Genomic DNA, 15,495 nt, shown 5'->3' on the forward strand with positions numbered 1-15,495 from the left:
CTGGGTTCTAGTCCCGGTCGGGGCGCCGGATTCTGTCCCGGTTGCCCCTCTTCCAGGCCAGCTCTCTGCTGTGGCCAGGGAGTGCAGTGGAGGATGGCCCAGGTGCTTGGGCCCTGCACCCCATGGGAGACCAGGAAAAGCACCTGGCTCCTGGCTCCTGCCTTTGGATCAGCGCGGTGCGCCGGCCGCAGCGCGCCGGCCGCGGCGGCCATTGGAGGGTGAACCAACGGCAAAGGAAGACCTTTCTCTCTGTCTCTCTCTCTCACTGTCCACTCTGCCTCTCAAAAAATAAAAAAATAAAAAAAATAAAAAAGATATAATCTGTTTTAATATTACATGACTCTTAAATTTTGAAAGCCTTTACTTGAACTGTTTATTTGCTGTAAAACTGTCCTGGTTGGCTGTTTAAAACATAAACATATTTGTATTTTCCTCCTGCAGGGTATAGAAGTTGACCAGTTAGACTTACGAAGAGATATTGCCTACAACTTGTCTCTCATTTATCAGAGCAGCGGGAATACCGGGATGGCTCAGAAGCTGTTGTATACTTACTGTTCTATATAAAGACTCTGAACTGAAAAAGGAGCATTCGGCAGCTGCTGGGTGGGGACCAGTGTCGTCTGTCTCAGGGCTTAGTAGTCTTGGGTTAACAGTGTATTTCACTATTAATATGTGACAGTGATGTTGGGTATATATGCAAAATTATCATTCCTCCAAGAATTTGTATATTATCATCATTTTCCTTTAATATCCTATGGTAAAAATGCCCCAGAGTGGAAATGGACAGTATTAGCCTTTGACCCAGCTTGAAGTTGAATATACTGCTTTTTATGCACACCATCTACTTATCTGGGCATTTAATACTGTATGTTTAACATCTTCTAGGTACCAGGCACTGTGATAGGTGCTGGGAATATGGTAGTAAGACAGATGTGGTCTTGTCCTTATAGTATTTAGAGTACATTGCTGACTTCAGAGATAATTACCACTTATTACAGTTTTTTAAATGCAAACAAAAATTTGTTACATTTCTGTGTCATTGTCAGTCATCCTTTTATAGAGCCTTATTTTTATAAAAACCTCTTTTCAAAAATGTGGCAAAAGAAGTTGCTTATTAAAGGAAAGACAAATTAAGACAAATTGAGACTCTAACAGGTCAAGACAGTTACCTGTAAAATTATTTAAAGTGGTTATAAGGTGCAGGAAAAATAATTGGCTTAATCACTTTTCACTTGCATGTATCTTAGCTACACAGACTGATATTTGGGAAGCTGGGCTTAATTCAATTCAAAGTATCCTGCCTTAAGGCAAATTAAAATATACATTCTCTATATGTGGCTTCCTGACAAGAAAATAGAGAAGAGTATTATGTTCAATAATATAACATGGTTTCTAGTTAAAGGTCAGTAGGCATGTAGGCAAGAGTGGGAAAACTACATGTGGGATAAACTATCATTGAAAAGGAAAAAAAAAATCTTTATTCATTTCACACATTGAATGTTCTTGAATCTCAGCTAAACAATAATAGCCTTTTAGGGAAGAAAACACATCTAATAAATGTGCATATGGATTATAAGGCCTGGGCTGGCACGGTGGCATAGTAGGTTAAGCCTCTGCCTGAAGTGTTGGCATCCCATAGGAGCACTGGTTCGAGTCCTAACTGCTCTGCTTCTGATGCAGCTCCCTGCTCATGGCTTGGGAAAGCAATGGAAGATGGCCCAAGTCCTTGGGCCCCTGCACCCACATGGAAAACCCGCACGAGGGCCCTGGTTTCGGATTGTCCAGCTCTGGTCATTTGGGAATTGAACCAGCAGATGAAATACTTCTCTGTCTTTTCCTAACTCTGCCTCTCAAATAAGTCAGTCAGTCTTTAAAAAAAAAAAAAAAGACCCAGCCCAACTAGTGTATGTAAATAAGTAAAAGACTTTTCTTACCACTGTTTATACGTAGTTTACTGGTTGAAAAGTGGAATTTGTATGTAATAAGTAAATGTGTACTCTGTGTGTAACTTAAATAAATTTTATTTTTATAATCAAGGTTAATTGTTTCATATACTTCTATATATTTTTTATTTCATGTCATTTATGGGTAATGAAGCTACCTGTGATAGATTTATATCTTAGAATTCTGTGAAACTGAGCATTCTGTGTTCAGGAGTTTCTCTTACACTCATTGTGGGGCCGGCGCTGTGGCGCAGTGGGTTAATAACCCTGGCCTGAAGCGCCGGCATCCCATATGGGCGCCGGTTCTGGTCCCGGCTGCTCCTCTTCCAGTCCAGCTCTCTGCTGTGGCCTGGGAGGGCAGTGGAGGATGGCCCAGGTCCTTGGGCCCCTGCACCCCTCGTGGGAGGATCTTGGCTCCTGGCTTCGGATCAGCGCAGTTTCGGCCATTGCTGCCAGTTGGGGAGTGAACTGGCAGATGGAGGACCCCTGTCTCTCCTCTCTCTGTGTAACTCTGACTTTCAAATAAATAAATATTTAAAAAAAAATAAACTCATTGTGGTGAGCCTAGTATCTGCTGAAAGCCTTGGAGAAACAATAATCCCTCTAGCAGTCTCAAAAAGAGAAGAAAAAAAGAAGCTGATGCTGCCCAAGTTTGTTTAGCATTTAAAACCACAGCTGCCACTTCCGGGTTTGTACCGTGCTCGCTACCATGTGCTGATCAGTACAGTGCTGGATCCCTCAGATACATTAGCTTTAGGTGCTACTGTGCTTGCACTGCCATCGTTACTTTCTCTGAGGGGGTCAAGCGGCCTGTGTGACATTACCAGCAGCCACTTCTGTGCAGAGATGTTCCTTCAGACTCAGTATTTGCTCTAGATCTGAGTAGCAACATAAACATGAAACATGCTTGTCTTAGAACAAGGGGAGCAGCAGTTATTTTTTCTTTCAGACCTTCAGCCTATGAAAAGTCCCTTAGAAAACATCTGCCTTCCTCATCTGAGCAGTGTGATTCTGAGATTACCTGTGTTCACAATTGCTCCAGCTCCTAAACAAGCTGCGCCAATCCCGTGTTTCCTCCGTCCTCCGAGAATTTTTAAATTGAGGTAGTCTGTCTGGGGGCTGGAACCTCAGAGCCTTAAGGCCTGGCTAGCAGTTAACACATTCCTTTGAGAAAGAACAGTGAGGCTTCTCTGGAGAGCACTTGAGCATGCTGGTCCTGGCTTGATTCTCATCAGTTTGTGTGTGTATGTAGGTAGAAGTAATGTTCTTGAGAGTTCTTACTCCTTGTCCTTGGAAATGGCACTAGACTGGTAGCTCAGGGAGTTACCTTAGTTTTTAAATGTATTTGGATTTTAGCCAAGAGTTTGAGGAAGTCTACTATGATACGCTTATGGATTCAAAGGGAAATGTGGTCAGTTCTTCACTCATTAGGATAACTAGAATGAAAGAATATGTGTTGGATTGATGCAACTTGAAAAAAATTGGAAACAATATGCCACCAGGTTAACATCAACAATTTGGGTGAGATCTAAGTTGTCAGAGTTGCATGGGAGAAAACTAGAAGTGAAAATATGCACCAGTATTAATTAATCAAGAATGAAAAATCTTGGGTTTGAAAAGTAACTAAAAATAACAGTCAAGGAGAAAACAAAAATTTAGATGGGAACTAGCTTGCCAATTCTTTGGGGGCTTTAGCTAATAGCACTCTGATTTGACAAGGTGATACTAGCCAGCTTTAATCAAAGTAGGGGAAAGTAAGAGTTTCTTCACTGTGATCAGAACCCAACTGACATAGTCTCCAGAAAATGGCAAATGAGAAAGTGAGTAGTATAGAAGGAAATTAAGATGCCCAGCCCAGAACACAATGCCTGAAAGGGGACGTGCTGGGTCTTCAAACTGTCAAGGGCAGGCACATGAGAGCTTACCCTTGATTTATTAAATACCATCTAATCCGCCTCAATATTATTTCTAACTTATCATCTCTAACATCTGTGACAATCAGGCATCTTGCCTACCAGTTATAGATTTTGAATGTTGATGGGTTCACACTCTTCTGGAAATGACCATCATTAAGACCAAGTTCAAGCCACTGCTAATTGAACCTCACCCAAGCTGGGCCAATCATGTTCTTGGATTCTGAAGTTTGGTCAAAGGAGCTATGAAATTCAGTGTCTCAGGATCTAGACTATACTAGCTAGTAACTTAAGGAAAAGGCTGGCAGAGCCCTGCTGCTGAGGTTCCTGGGGAACTTTGCTTCACAAATGAATTATCTGATTCTCATAAGTAAATTCCATTTCCCTGGGGCCAGCGCTGTGGCCTAGCAGGTTACACTTGTGGTGCCAGCATCCCATATGGGCGCAGTTTGTGTCCTGGCTGCTCTTCTGATCCAGCTCTCTACTAAGTCCTGGGAAAGCAGTAGAAGACAGCCCAAGTGCTTGGGCCCCTGCACCCACGTGGGGGACCCAAAAGAAGTTCCTGGCTCCTGGCTTCGGATCCGCCCAGCTCCAGTTGTTGTGGCCATTTGGGGAGTGAACCAGCGGATGGAAGACCTTTCTGTCTCTCCCTCTTTCTATAACTCTACATCTCAAATAAAACAAATAGAAAAATAAATCGCTTAAAAGTTCCACTTCCCTCCAGTATTCTTTTTTAAGCTAATATGCTGGTTGAATTCTCCAGGAAGCAGGTTTTGAGGAATACAAAGGGCACATTGGCGAGTAACTCTTGTCAAAGTGAAAGGCAGGAACAGGCTTGGGGCAGGTGGAACCATCAGACTGGACTTAGTCTCTGCAGTCCGACAGAGCCCTAGAGCAGACTGTCTGTCAGAGGAATCCCATTACAGTGGGTGAGGCTAGGTCCTTTTTAAATTTTTTTTTGACAGGCAGAGTGGACAGTGAGAGAGACAGAGAGAAAGGTCTTCCTTCCGTTGGTTCACCCCTCAATGGACACTGTGGCCAGCGCACCGCGCTGATCCAAAGGCAGGAGCCAGGTGCTTATCCTGGTCTCCCATGTGGGTGCAGGGCCCAAGGACTTGGGCCATCCTCCACTGCACTCCCTGGCCACAGCAGAGAGCTGGCCTGGAAGAGGGGCAACCGGGACAGAATCCGGCGCCCTGACCGGGACTAGTACCCGGTGTGCTGGCGCCGCAGGTGGAGGATCAGCCTATTGAGCCACAGTGCTGGCTGCTAGGTCCTTCTGTTCTGCATCTTTAGTCATTAGCTGGGGGCCTCCGTGACAAGAGCATGACCTTGGCTCAGAAGCAGAGGTATGTATACCTTGAAGTTACTAACAGCTGAAGTCCGTTAACTAACCACAATCCTGTTCTAAAGAGCCACAAGAGAGGTTTTAAAGACCCAAACCCCCAAAATTAAAACATATGAAACAACAGTACAAACTCAAGGCCAAAGAGAATAGGAAAGGAGATAACAGGCAGGTGACAAAGCAATTTTAGAAACCAGAAAGACAACAGTTAGTCGGTGACTATGAGAAGAAAGAAAGCCCCGTCTCTGGAAGAGGTGGGGGAGAGGTAGCCAGGAGCGAGGTGAGTTACGGCCTAAAGCTTGTGCATCAGAGGGATCAGGTGCCCACCAAAACAGATGAGGCAGAGGTTAGACACGGGCAGAGGCAGACCCTGCAGGTTCACCTGCTTCTCCTGCTCCACTGCCTATGGAACCTGGTAATTTATCTCCTAGGCTGTCCAGTCAGGATGTGGATTCAGGAACTTTAGGCACAGATGAAGGCCAGGTTGTCATGAATGCAGAGGCTTGGGTGAAAGGCTACACAGTGGACAGTGAGTTGCCCAGCTCCCCCCTATTTAACTCCCAGAAAAGCGGTATTACATGCATATCCCCTAAGCAGGAGAGAAAATCCTGCCTCCAAAAAGTTCCTACAGATACTGGCAGTTGGGGGTTCCTAAGGATATAGCCCATCCTGGCCAAGGAAGCTCCAAAGCCCAGAGCCCAACCAGCTGGTTGGCACCTTGCTGTTAGTATGCAGGCCAGCTCAGAGTCAGATATTTGAGCAAAACCTCCTAAATGCAAGAGAGCCATACAAGCAAACAGGGGTGGAGATGGGGATTTAAGGACAGAGAACAAATGTAGGAAGTAGAACAACAACATAGTGGCCAGCGTTGTAGCACAGTGGGTTAAGCTGCCTGTGCTACCAGCACCTCATATGAGCGCTGGATGCTCCACTTCCAGTCCTGCTCCCTGCTTAATGTGCCTGGGAAAGCAGCAGAAAATGGTCCAGGTACTTGGGCCTCTGCCACCCATGTGGGAGACTGGGATGATGTTGCTGGCTCCTGCCTTGGGCCTGGCCCAGCCCTGGCAGTCGCGGTCACTGGGGAGTGGATGGAGTATCTCTATCCAGCCCCCACCCCGTAACTCTGCCTTTGAAATAAATAAATCTTAAAAACAAAGTGCAGGGGCCAGCGCCGCAGCTCACTAGGCTAATCCTCCGCCTAGCGGCGCCGGCACACCGGGTTCTAGTCCCGGTCGGGGCGCCGGATTCTGTCCCGGCTGCCCCTCTTCCAGGCCAGCTCTCTGCTGTGGCCAGGGAGTGCAGTGGAGGATGGCCCAAGTGCTTGGGTCCTGCACCCCATGGGAGACCAGGATAAGTACCTGGCTCCTGCCATCGGATCAGCGCAGTGCGCCGGCCGCAGCGCGCCAGCCGCGGCGGCCATTGGGGGGTGAACCAACGGCAAAGGAAGACCTTTCTCTCTGTCTCTCTCTCTCACTGTCCACTCTGCCTGTCCAAAGAAAAAAAAAAAGTGCAGGTAATCCCTCCACATGAGAAAATGTTGTACACGTGAAATAAGGATGCTATAAACAGGACTGAATTAAAAGAATGAGAGCTTTCTGAGATTAAAAAAAAAGTAACCGCCAAATTAATAAAGGAGGGGGAAAATAGAATTTAAAAAGATAAAATGGAAAACTGAAGAGATGAGACCATTTCAGATGAGAAAATTAGGTTTACAAAATAAGCAAAATCATAAATCCTCTGTGGCAGCTACCATGTCTCACAAATGATCATTTAAGATGTGTGATTACTGGATTATAAGTAGTTCTAGGGGGAAGAACATAACTCCTGCAACGATTTTGTATGCGCTAGATGGCAGCATTTCTATGAATTTAAAACTGTATTTTATAACTCCATTGTTTTCATACACTTTGGGAACTTCTAGTATCTTTGAAAAACATTAAGTCTATTTTTGTTTATTTGTAGGGATGGAAAAGATTTCCATATTCCCTCCCTGTTTGAGAAAGCGTCTAAAACATCCCGTTCCCTGTTACTGCTCCCCACCTGCGTGGAGAGAAGCTGCAGCCCTGACACCGTTCTTACCACCCAGTTTTTCAGCCAAGACCAAAAAATGTCTAGCAGCTATCCAGGTAACCATATCGCACAGGAAAAATCTAGTTACCACACTAATGATCAACTTCAGACTCACCCTGTTTGCAGACTCAAGCTAAGCAAGCTGATTAATGTTAGAATGGGAATCAGCAGGACTACGTGGTATTTTAGTAAAGACAATGAGGCGACCATGTCCAGAGAAGGGGGTTCAAGCAAGTGTAGAGAGGGAAGAGCAAGCCAAGAAATGGGTACCTGTGGTTCAGTGATCTGCAGTGCACAAACAAAGACCGGGGGAAGCCAATGCCGCTGCAGCCAATTCTAGGGTCATCCGTCGCGTTTCCTTTTCCTAACGCTGGTCAGTGTTGATCTAGACTCTATTTCAGACGGGCTTGCACGCAACACAATTAATGTTTCTTATTTAAACATACCTTCAGAGAGCTGAAACAAGTATTTTCTAACAGCATGCTTTACATCATTAGTTCTTGCTCTTTCTCGTTTGGACAGAGATGCTTGGTACCTCTGTGTTGTGGCTGAAGCACTGAAACTGCATTTTTACTCCATTTCAGGACTAGTCATCTGAGCAGAGGAGAAGAGGAAGGATGTGAATCTGACCACCAGAGGGGGTATGATCTACACGGATTTCCCCGGTGCTCAACGGCCGTGGGCTGGGAACAGCTGGTCTACCTGTCAGGCCCTTGGAGGTCAGCAAATCCCAAAGTGGCCTGTGTCATTGATTCCACTGTGCTCCACAAATGGTGCTGTTTTATCCCTGTGCCGTGACATGAACAAGGTTGGAAAGCATTACCTTCAAGTCGCAGATTAAAGCCAGCTTTGGAATGGGTGATGAACCATTTACATTGACTTTGTATTTCCCGAAGATTATCCAAGCCTAAAAATATCCTGATGAATTCATCAGTGTTAAATGACAGAGTAAGTTTTTTCCCCTCTTTAATCTCTTTGCTTCTCTTCCCATACCCACTCATTTTCTAGAGGATCACTTTGGTAAGCCTGAGAAAAAAGAGACACAGTGACACGTTAACACACAAAGTTCTGTTGCGAGTGTTGGTTAGTTACTAACAATATAAAGGTTTGTGTCTTGCAGATGATTCGTGTGGACAGGCCTGAAGTTTTCCCTCAAGGATGCATAGGATTTATAGGAACTGAGTCTACGTCTTTTCAAGAAAGGAAGAAAGAACAGTACATATAGAATTACTGGATTGTAGGTACATGCATTTTAATACATATTGCTGCATTGCACTCCCAAATGGCTGTACCAGATGTGTGAGGATACTAGTATCCCCATGGCTGCTTAAAACTTGGTATTTTCACCCAGTTGATAAGTGAAAAATAGTTGTTTCATCTGCATGCTGGTAGGACTGAAGTCTTTTCATTTATTTACAAACCTTCTTGATGTTTTTTCTTCTCTGAACTGCTTTTGTTGTATTCTTTGCTTACTTTTAAAAAATTGCATCCTATGTTTCTTACTGAATTGTAGGCACTTTTAATATAGTATTAAGCTTTTGCCACTAGTCTTCTTACTTTGTCTTTTGTAAAACTCATCTTACATTTTGTATAATCAAATTTATCCATTTTTTCCCTTTATGGCCAACATGAAACTTCAAATAAGTAGGACTGTGTTTAGGAAGGACAGGAAGATCCTGGAAAAATCAAGTGAATTCGTAGGAGGATCTAGCAGAAAGCACCTTCACCTGGACGGATAGCAGTAGGGAGCAGGGAGACCCGAGGCAGCCAGTGCAGCATGCCACCAGGTTCTGAGGCAGAACGCGAGCGCTGGGGGAGGAAGAGGTGTGCACAGAAGGGGGTCTGCACTTCTCAGAGGTGGACTCTGAAGGATCCTTTGAGATGTTGTAAGGATTAGAAATACAGCGGAGTACAGCCTATAGGCTTGACTGACTAAGGGCTCTCTAGCAGGTGTTTAGCTTTATGTTACATAAAAATGATCTTAGTCTCATCACAAAGTCGAAGTCTTCTCACTTGCTTCTGCCAGGACAAGCCAAGGACTTCTATGTGAGGCTACTTCAAAAAATTCATGAAAAATGGAGTTAAGCATTTATTTTGGTGCAAGAAACCACTTAATCCATGCAGAATTTTCTCATATTACACATTTTCCATGAACTTTTTGAAGACCCCTTGTCCGAGTATGGCGGAGGTGAGGTGGAAACCCACTGTTGCATCTCTAAAGGCTGACTGATTCGCTTGTTGTCTCAGTGGCCTTTCCTGAATAATCTCTCTCCACTGTGGCAATGCCATCATCAATGTCTACTCTGCTCAGTGGGTGGGACGCTCACAAGACCACTAGGTCACACCTAGCATCAGCCTCAATCTACAGGTAGATTTGGGACAGAAATTACAGTAGCCAGCAGAAGAGCTTCAGATAGGTCATCGGCCAGGATGCCTGCTTGCAGGAGTCAGTTTCAGCTCATAAGTGACAGCACAGGTGTAAGGAACAAGACCACACAGGAACCAACACTGCTTATCCAGGAGCCCATGAACATCACTTCCAGGGCCCTGCAAGGGCGGATGCACTCCGTTACAAGAGTCAGCCCGCAGAGGGAAGCCTGGAGCCCCTGCTTCCCACCAGGCCTCACGTCCATTCCCAGTCCTCCCTGTCCACGTGCGGTTTACTCACCAGGGGTCATTTTTACTGTAAGAAACCTGGCCTGAAAAAACAGTTGATAGTCAATCTATTTGGTTTCCAGGCAAATAATGCTGGGAGAGGTGGTAAACCCAAGGGCTTTCCCTCATGGAAAAGGAGAGAAGGTTTTGTTAACTTTATTTACAATGTCATTACCACAAACCAATTGCCAGTGGTGACTATTTTTGGACATCCTACTTTGTTCCATTGAATCTGTTTATTTCTCAGGCAGTGTCAGATTATTTTATTAACTTTAACTTTTACAGCGTCTCTTTGTGAAAATATACTTAGGGAAAAGGGTCCAAATGATTAGCATAGTGGTTAATTATTTCCAAGTGAATACAACCAAACCATGAAATCGCCACCCAAATCAGTAAACAAAATATTGCTACTTCCTCTGGGCTACCTTAGCATTCCTAGCCATCATGCCCTCTGTGGCCTGAACCGTGGCAATCTGGTGAAGGTGGAATGGATGTACTCCAGAATCCCTTTCCCCATGTGGCTCCTTGCTTCTCTGTGTTTCCATGTTAGCGCTGGCCACGGAATTTGTGTGAGATTTGAAGAGTGAGAAGTCAATCAGTAGCCGTTACTTTGTGATGATTAAGGCAACTGAATGTGGTGACAAATGCAGAAGTGTGGGGAAGTTCCATTCATCCTTACCCTGCTCTGCATCCAACTCTTTTTCCTTATTGTCAGTGCACCTGCCCTGAAGCAGAGCAGACCTCTCACCAGGCGTGGCAGCTCGCTCTGGAGTTTCACCAGCTTCCTCTGTACACCCACCCTGGCTGCTGCACCAGCCCAACTTCCCAGATTCCTCTGGGTCAGAGGCTGGTTAGTGATTTTTCTATGATCTTCCAACTCCTTCTGGACTTCTACTGTTCTCCCTTCTCCCACCATCGTGGGAGAATATATTTTGCACCAAAATAAAACTTATTTTTCCATGAACTTTTGAATTATCCTCATGTTGTCTGTGTATTTGATCATGTTAAGAAAGTATCTCTTAGTTCCTATTTTCTTCTGTGAACATTCAAATTATTAAAGGCTTTTTCAGCATCAGTGGAGATAAATAATTTTTCCCTTTCAATTTTTAGTATGGTGTATGATGTTTTAAAATACTCTAATATTGGGTAACCTTACATTCCTGGAATAAATCCTCCTTGGGCATGGTGTATTTTCTTGTGATATTGGTCTGTGGTATTCTTTGTACAGCAGCCCCTCTTCATCTGAAGGGGGACATGTTCAAAGATGCCTTGTGGGGGTCAGCGCTGTGGCGTATAAGGTAAAGCCACTGCTTGCAGTGTTGGCATCCCATATGGGTGCCAGTTTGAGACCTGGATGCTCCATTGCCTATCCAGCTCTCTGCTATGGCCTGAGAAACCAGTGGAAGATGACCCAGGTCCTTGGGCCCCTGTACCCATGTGGGAGACCCAGAAGAAGGTCCTGGCTCCTGACTCCTGGCTTTGGATCAGCCCAGCTCCAGCCATTGTGGCCATTTGGGGAGTGAACCAGCAGATGGAAGATCTCTCTCTCTCTGCCTCTCTGTAACTCTTTCAAATAAATAAATCTTAAAAAAAAAAAAAGATGCCTTGTGGATGCTCAAAATTGAAGATAGTACTGAATCCTATATATATTACATTTTTAGCAATATATATATACCAATGATGGTTAAATTTATAAAATGGGTACAATAAGAGATTAACAAAAACCAACAATAAAATAGAGCAACTACTAACAATACACTGTAATAAATTTGCCAGCATCACTACTCTTGTGCTTTGGGGCCACTGTTAAATAAAATAAGGGTTACTTGAACACAACCTCTGAGATATCACAAGAATTGATCTGATAACCGGGACAGCTACTAAGCAGCTAAAAGACAAGTAACATACATAGCATGGATATGATGGACTATGGGATGACTAATCTCCTAAGTGGGATGTAGAGGAATGGTACAAGATTTCATTATGCTACTCACAATATCACACAATTGAAAACTTATGAATTATTTCTGGAATTTCCCATGTAGTATTTTCAGACCATAGTTGATTACAGGTAATTGAAGCCAGAGATAAGGGGGCACTAATGTACCATCTTCAAGGTATCAGTGTTATGACATACCAGCATTTAGGTCTCTCAGTGTTATACCGATCTCATAAAATGAACTAGAGTTTTCCTTTATTTCAATGCTCTGGAATATGTCATCTATGAAAATTGGCCCATTTAAAACCAAAGAGTCAATTTGGGTTATGTATATTTTCCTAGGAAATTTCATAGGAAATCATCTAATCATCTAAGTTTCCAAATGTTTTTGCAGAGTGGTGTGCAAAGAGGTCTCAGGATTTTTTAAATTTCCTCTACTTCAATGGTTATTTCTACATTGTCATTTCTTTGTACATTTGTGCTTTCTCTTTATTTAATGATTAGTCTATTTTGCTAATTTTTAATAAGATTTTCATTTGTTAGACAGATCTAGTTATAGTTTCTCTATTCTCCACCACATTAGTTTCTGCTTTTAACATTTCCTTCTTTGTACTTTCTTTTGGTTCATTTTGTTCTTTTTTCTATTTTTTTTCTAAAATTTTTATTCATAAAAATATTTAGTGCTGTGAATTTTATTTTGATCATTGCTTTAGATGCATCCCACAGATTCTATTTTCTTGCAGCACCTGTCATTTTTGTTTTTTGATTAATTTTTTGCTTCAGAGGGGAACAACTCTGTAGCCAGCACCCACGATCTTGCACATATCCACATAGGCCATGCTGGCACCTGAACCATAGCTGATGTAAATCCTGGCAGAATTCCTTGTGGTCCTGAACATGAAGGCAGGCGAGGGATGTGAGGTGCTGCTACAAGGCCGTCTCTCACTTGCTTCCTTAACCACCAAGGCAGTTGTCATGAACTGTTTCATATCACCTCCCAGGTTCTGATGCGCTGTGAAGCTTCAGTGTACCTGCAGGCCACAACGCTAGTTTGCTGCAGCATGGCACTGCCTCCTCCGAAACAGGATACTCAGTTATCTGTGTTGAAGCCATCTGGCCCCTTTTATTTCAATGCCATGCTGTGTAAGGGATGTAGGAACTGGCACATTTGACTACTTTTTATCTTTTACCATTTATGTAAATAATAACCTGCCTGAATCCAACAAGGGCTTGTTGATAGTTGTGTGCTTGACATTTGTTTTGTTCTTTTTTGTATAATTATGTATAACTGTCATACTTTTTATTTGAATTTAGGTTTTAGCATTAAGAAATATCCTGCTTTGTCATGTTTAATATGTTTGGGTTTATATTCTGTCCTGCAGGCCTAATCTGGTCCATGCCAGGTTTTGTTTGTTTGAAGATTAATTTATTTGCAAGGCAGAGAGAGAGAAGGAGAGACAGAGACTTTCCACCTGCAGGTTCTCTCATAAATGCCTGCAAGGCTTGGAGCTAGGCCACATCATAGCCAAGAGCCCGGAACTTCATATCCCATACCAGAGTGCCAAGTCTGGGTCCTGGCTCCTCTGCTTCCCGTTTAGCTTCCTGCTATTGTGCATACTGGGTACTTGGGTCCCTGCCACCCATGTGAGAAACCCAGATGAAGTTTCAGGTTCCTGGCTTCAGCCCATTTCTGGCTGTTGTGGATATTTGGGGGATAAACCAGAAGATGGTAGATCTGTCTCTCTGACCTTCAAATAAAATGAAAACAAGTAAATAAGAACAAGAACAACAGACTGTGGGGAGCAGCCCGGACTGGACTGAGTTACTGGAATTAAGACTTATTCTATGCATCTGCTCTCCCACAATATGGCGCTGGGAGAGAAGTAAACAGCTTCCACACAGCTGCCTCCAGTTCAGCTAATAAACTGTAGGACTTGCTCCTGATTGGAGGAGAGCAGCGTACTCGGCGTGTGGGCAGCCGAGTTAGGATTGGCGGAGCAGGACTATAAAGGAGGAGAGAGACGGCATGCACGAGGAACATCTAAGGGGAACATCTGAGGGAACGCCTGTGCAGCCCCCAAGAAAGCCGGCCGGCGGTGTGCCGCTCCCCTGCGGAAGTGGGGAATGTGGCCAGGGGGAACTGCCCTTCCACGGAGGTGGAAGGGATAGTAGCCAACCCGGGAAGAACCAGCAGCAAACCCGGGGAGGGCCGAGCAGACGAAAGAACAGCGCAGGGTCCTGTGTCGTTCCTCCACGAAGAGGGGGAGCGACATAATGGTGCCGTGACTCGGATATGAAGCCTAGGCAGGGTTTAGTGTCGTTCCTCCATGAAGAGGGGGAGCGACACAGACAAGGACAACATCAGTTTGATTGTATAATGCCATCAAGTATCTTCAATAATTTAGCCCTTTGCCAGAGGCCACATTGTTCAAATGACTTCTGTGGGGCTTGAAAAATTGTGAAAAACAAAGAATGAATAGACACATTGGTAGCTGTGATATTTATGACACTTTTAGAACTTACGCTTTGAAATGCTACAGAAAATAAATTTCTTAATCTCCTCAGGTAGTAACAATGAGCAATAGGGGCAGGTGTGAGCTGGCAGTTAAGACACTCACGTTCCACAGTGGATGTCCCTGGGTTTGCTTCCTGGCCCTGGCTCCCGACTCCAGCTTCCTGCCAATGCAGCCTTTGGGATCAGTGGTGATAGCCCAAGTAATTGGGTTCATGGGAGAGAAAGGTTCAAATTCCTGGTTTTGGCATTCATGGTAGGCATTTTGGGAGAGAACCAGCAGATGAGAGTTCTATTTTTTTTTTTTTTATTTTTTTTTTGACAGAGTGGACAGTGAGAGAGAGACACAGAGAGAAAGGCCTTCCTTTGCCGTTGGTTCACCCTCCAATGGCCGCCGTGGCCGGCGTGCTGCGGCCGGCGCACCGTGATGATCCAATGGCAGGAGCCAGGTACTTCTGCTGGTCTCCCATGGGGTGCAGGGCCCAAGCACTTGGGCCATCCTCCACTGCCTTCCCGGGCCACAGCAGAGAGCTGGCCTGGAAGAGGGCAACTGGGACAGAATCCGGCGCCCCGACCGGGACTAGAACCTGGTATGCTGGCGCTGCAAGGTGGAGGATTAGCCTAGTGAGCCGCGGCGCCGGCCAAGAGTTCTCTTTTTCTCTACCCATCTCTCTCAGTAAGTAAATAATTTAAAAATTTTAATTTATTTTCATTTTTTATTTGAAAGTCAGAGACAGAGAGAGATCTTTCATCTTTGCAATAACCAGGGCTGGGTGAGGCTGAAGCCGTGAGCCAAGACCTCAATCCAGGTCTCCATGTGGGTGGCGGGGAACTAATTACTTGAGTCATCATCACCCACTGCCTCCTACGAGAGGAAGTTGGATAGGAAGCAGAGTTGCTGAGACCCACACTAGATACACTCTGATTCAAGATGTAGGCATTCTGAGTGGCAACTTAACTGCTGTGTCGAATGTCCAACCCCAAAATTTTTTTAAAAAAGGAACAACAGGCCGGCGCCGCGGCTCACTAGGCTAATCCTCCGCCTAGCGGCGCTGGCACACCGGGTTCTAGTCCCAGTCGGGGTGCCAGATTCTGTCCCGGTTGCCCCTCTTCCAGGC

General features: G+C 44.7%; 2 protein-coding genes and 1 long non-coding RNA gene across 3 annotated transcripts in view; 2 read left to right on the plus strand and 1 right to left on the minus strand.

The window, feature by feature from the left end:
* Nucleotides 1-2,036, plus strand: part of GTF3C3 (general transcription factor IIIC subunit 3) — a 51,188-nt gene extending 49,152 nt beyond the window's left edge. The window contains exon 18 of the mRNA XM_002712362.5: nt 442-2,036. Coding sequence (XP_002712408.2) covers nt 442-564 — 123 coding nt within the window. The 3' untranslated portion in view covers nt 565-2,036. The remainder of the gene's footprint in view (nt 1-441) is intronic.
* LOC138848955 (uncharacterized) overlaps nt 1-15,495 on the plus strand; it is a 156,258-nt gene that overhangs the window by 75,191 nt on the left and 65,572 nt on the right. The gene's annotated exons all lie outside the window — the stretch shown is intronic.
* Nucleotides 1,456-15,495, minus strand: part of CCDC150 (coiled-coil domain containing 150) — a 126,176-nt gene continuing 112,136 nt past the window's right edge. The window contains exon 27 of the mRNA XM_051849339.2: nt 1,456-8,297. Within this exon, the coding sequence (XP_051705299.2) occupies nt 8,238-8,297 (60 nt within the window). The 3' untranslated portion in view covers nt 1,456-8,237. The remainder of the gene's footprint in view (nt 8,298-15,495) is intronic.

This window comes from Oryctolagus cuniculus, chromosome 3 (genome assembly GCF_964237555.1).
Source record: "Oryctolagus cuniculus chromosome 3, mOryCun1.1, whole genome shotgun sequence".
Lineage (NCBI taxonomy): Eukaryota > Metazoa > Chordata > Mammalia > Lagomorpha > Leporidae > Oryctolagus > Oryctolagus cuniculus.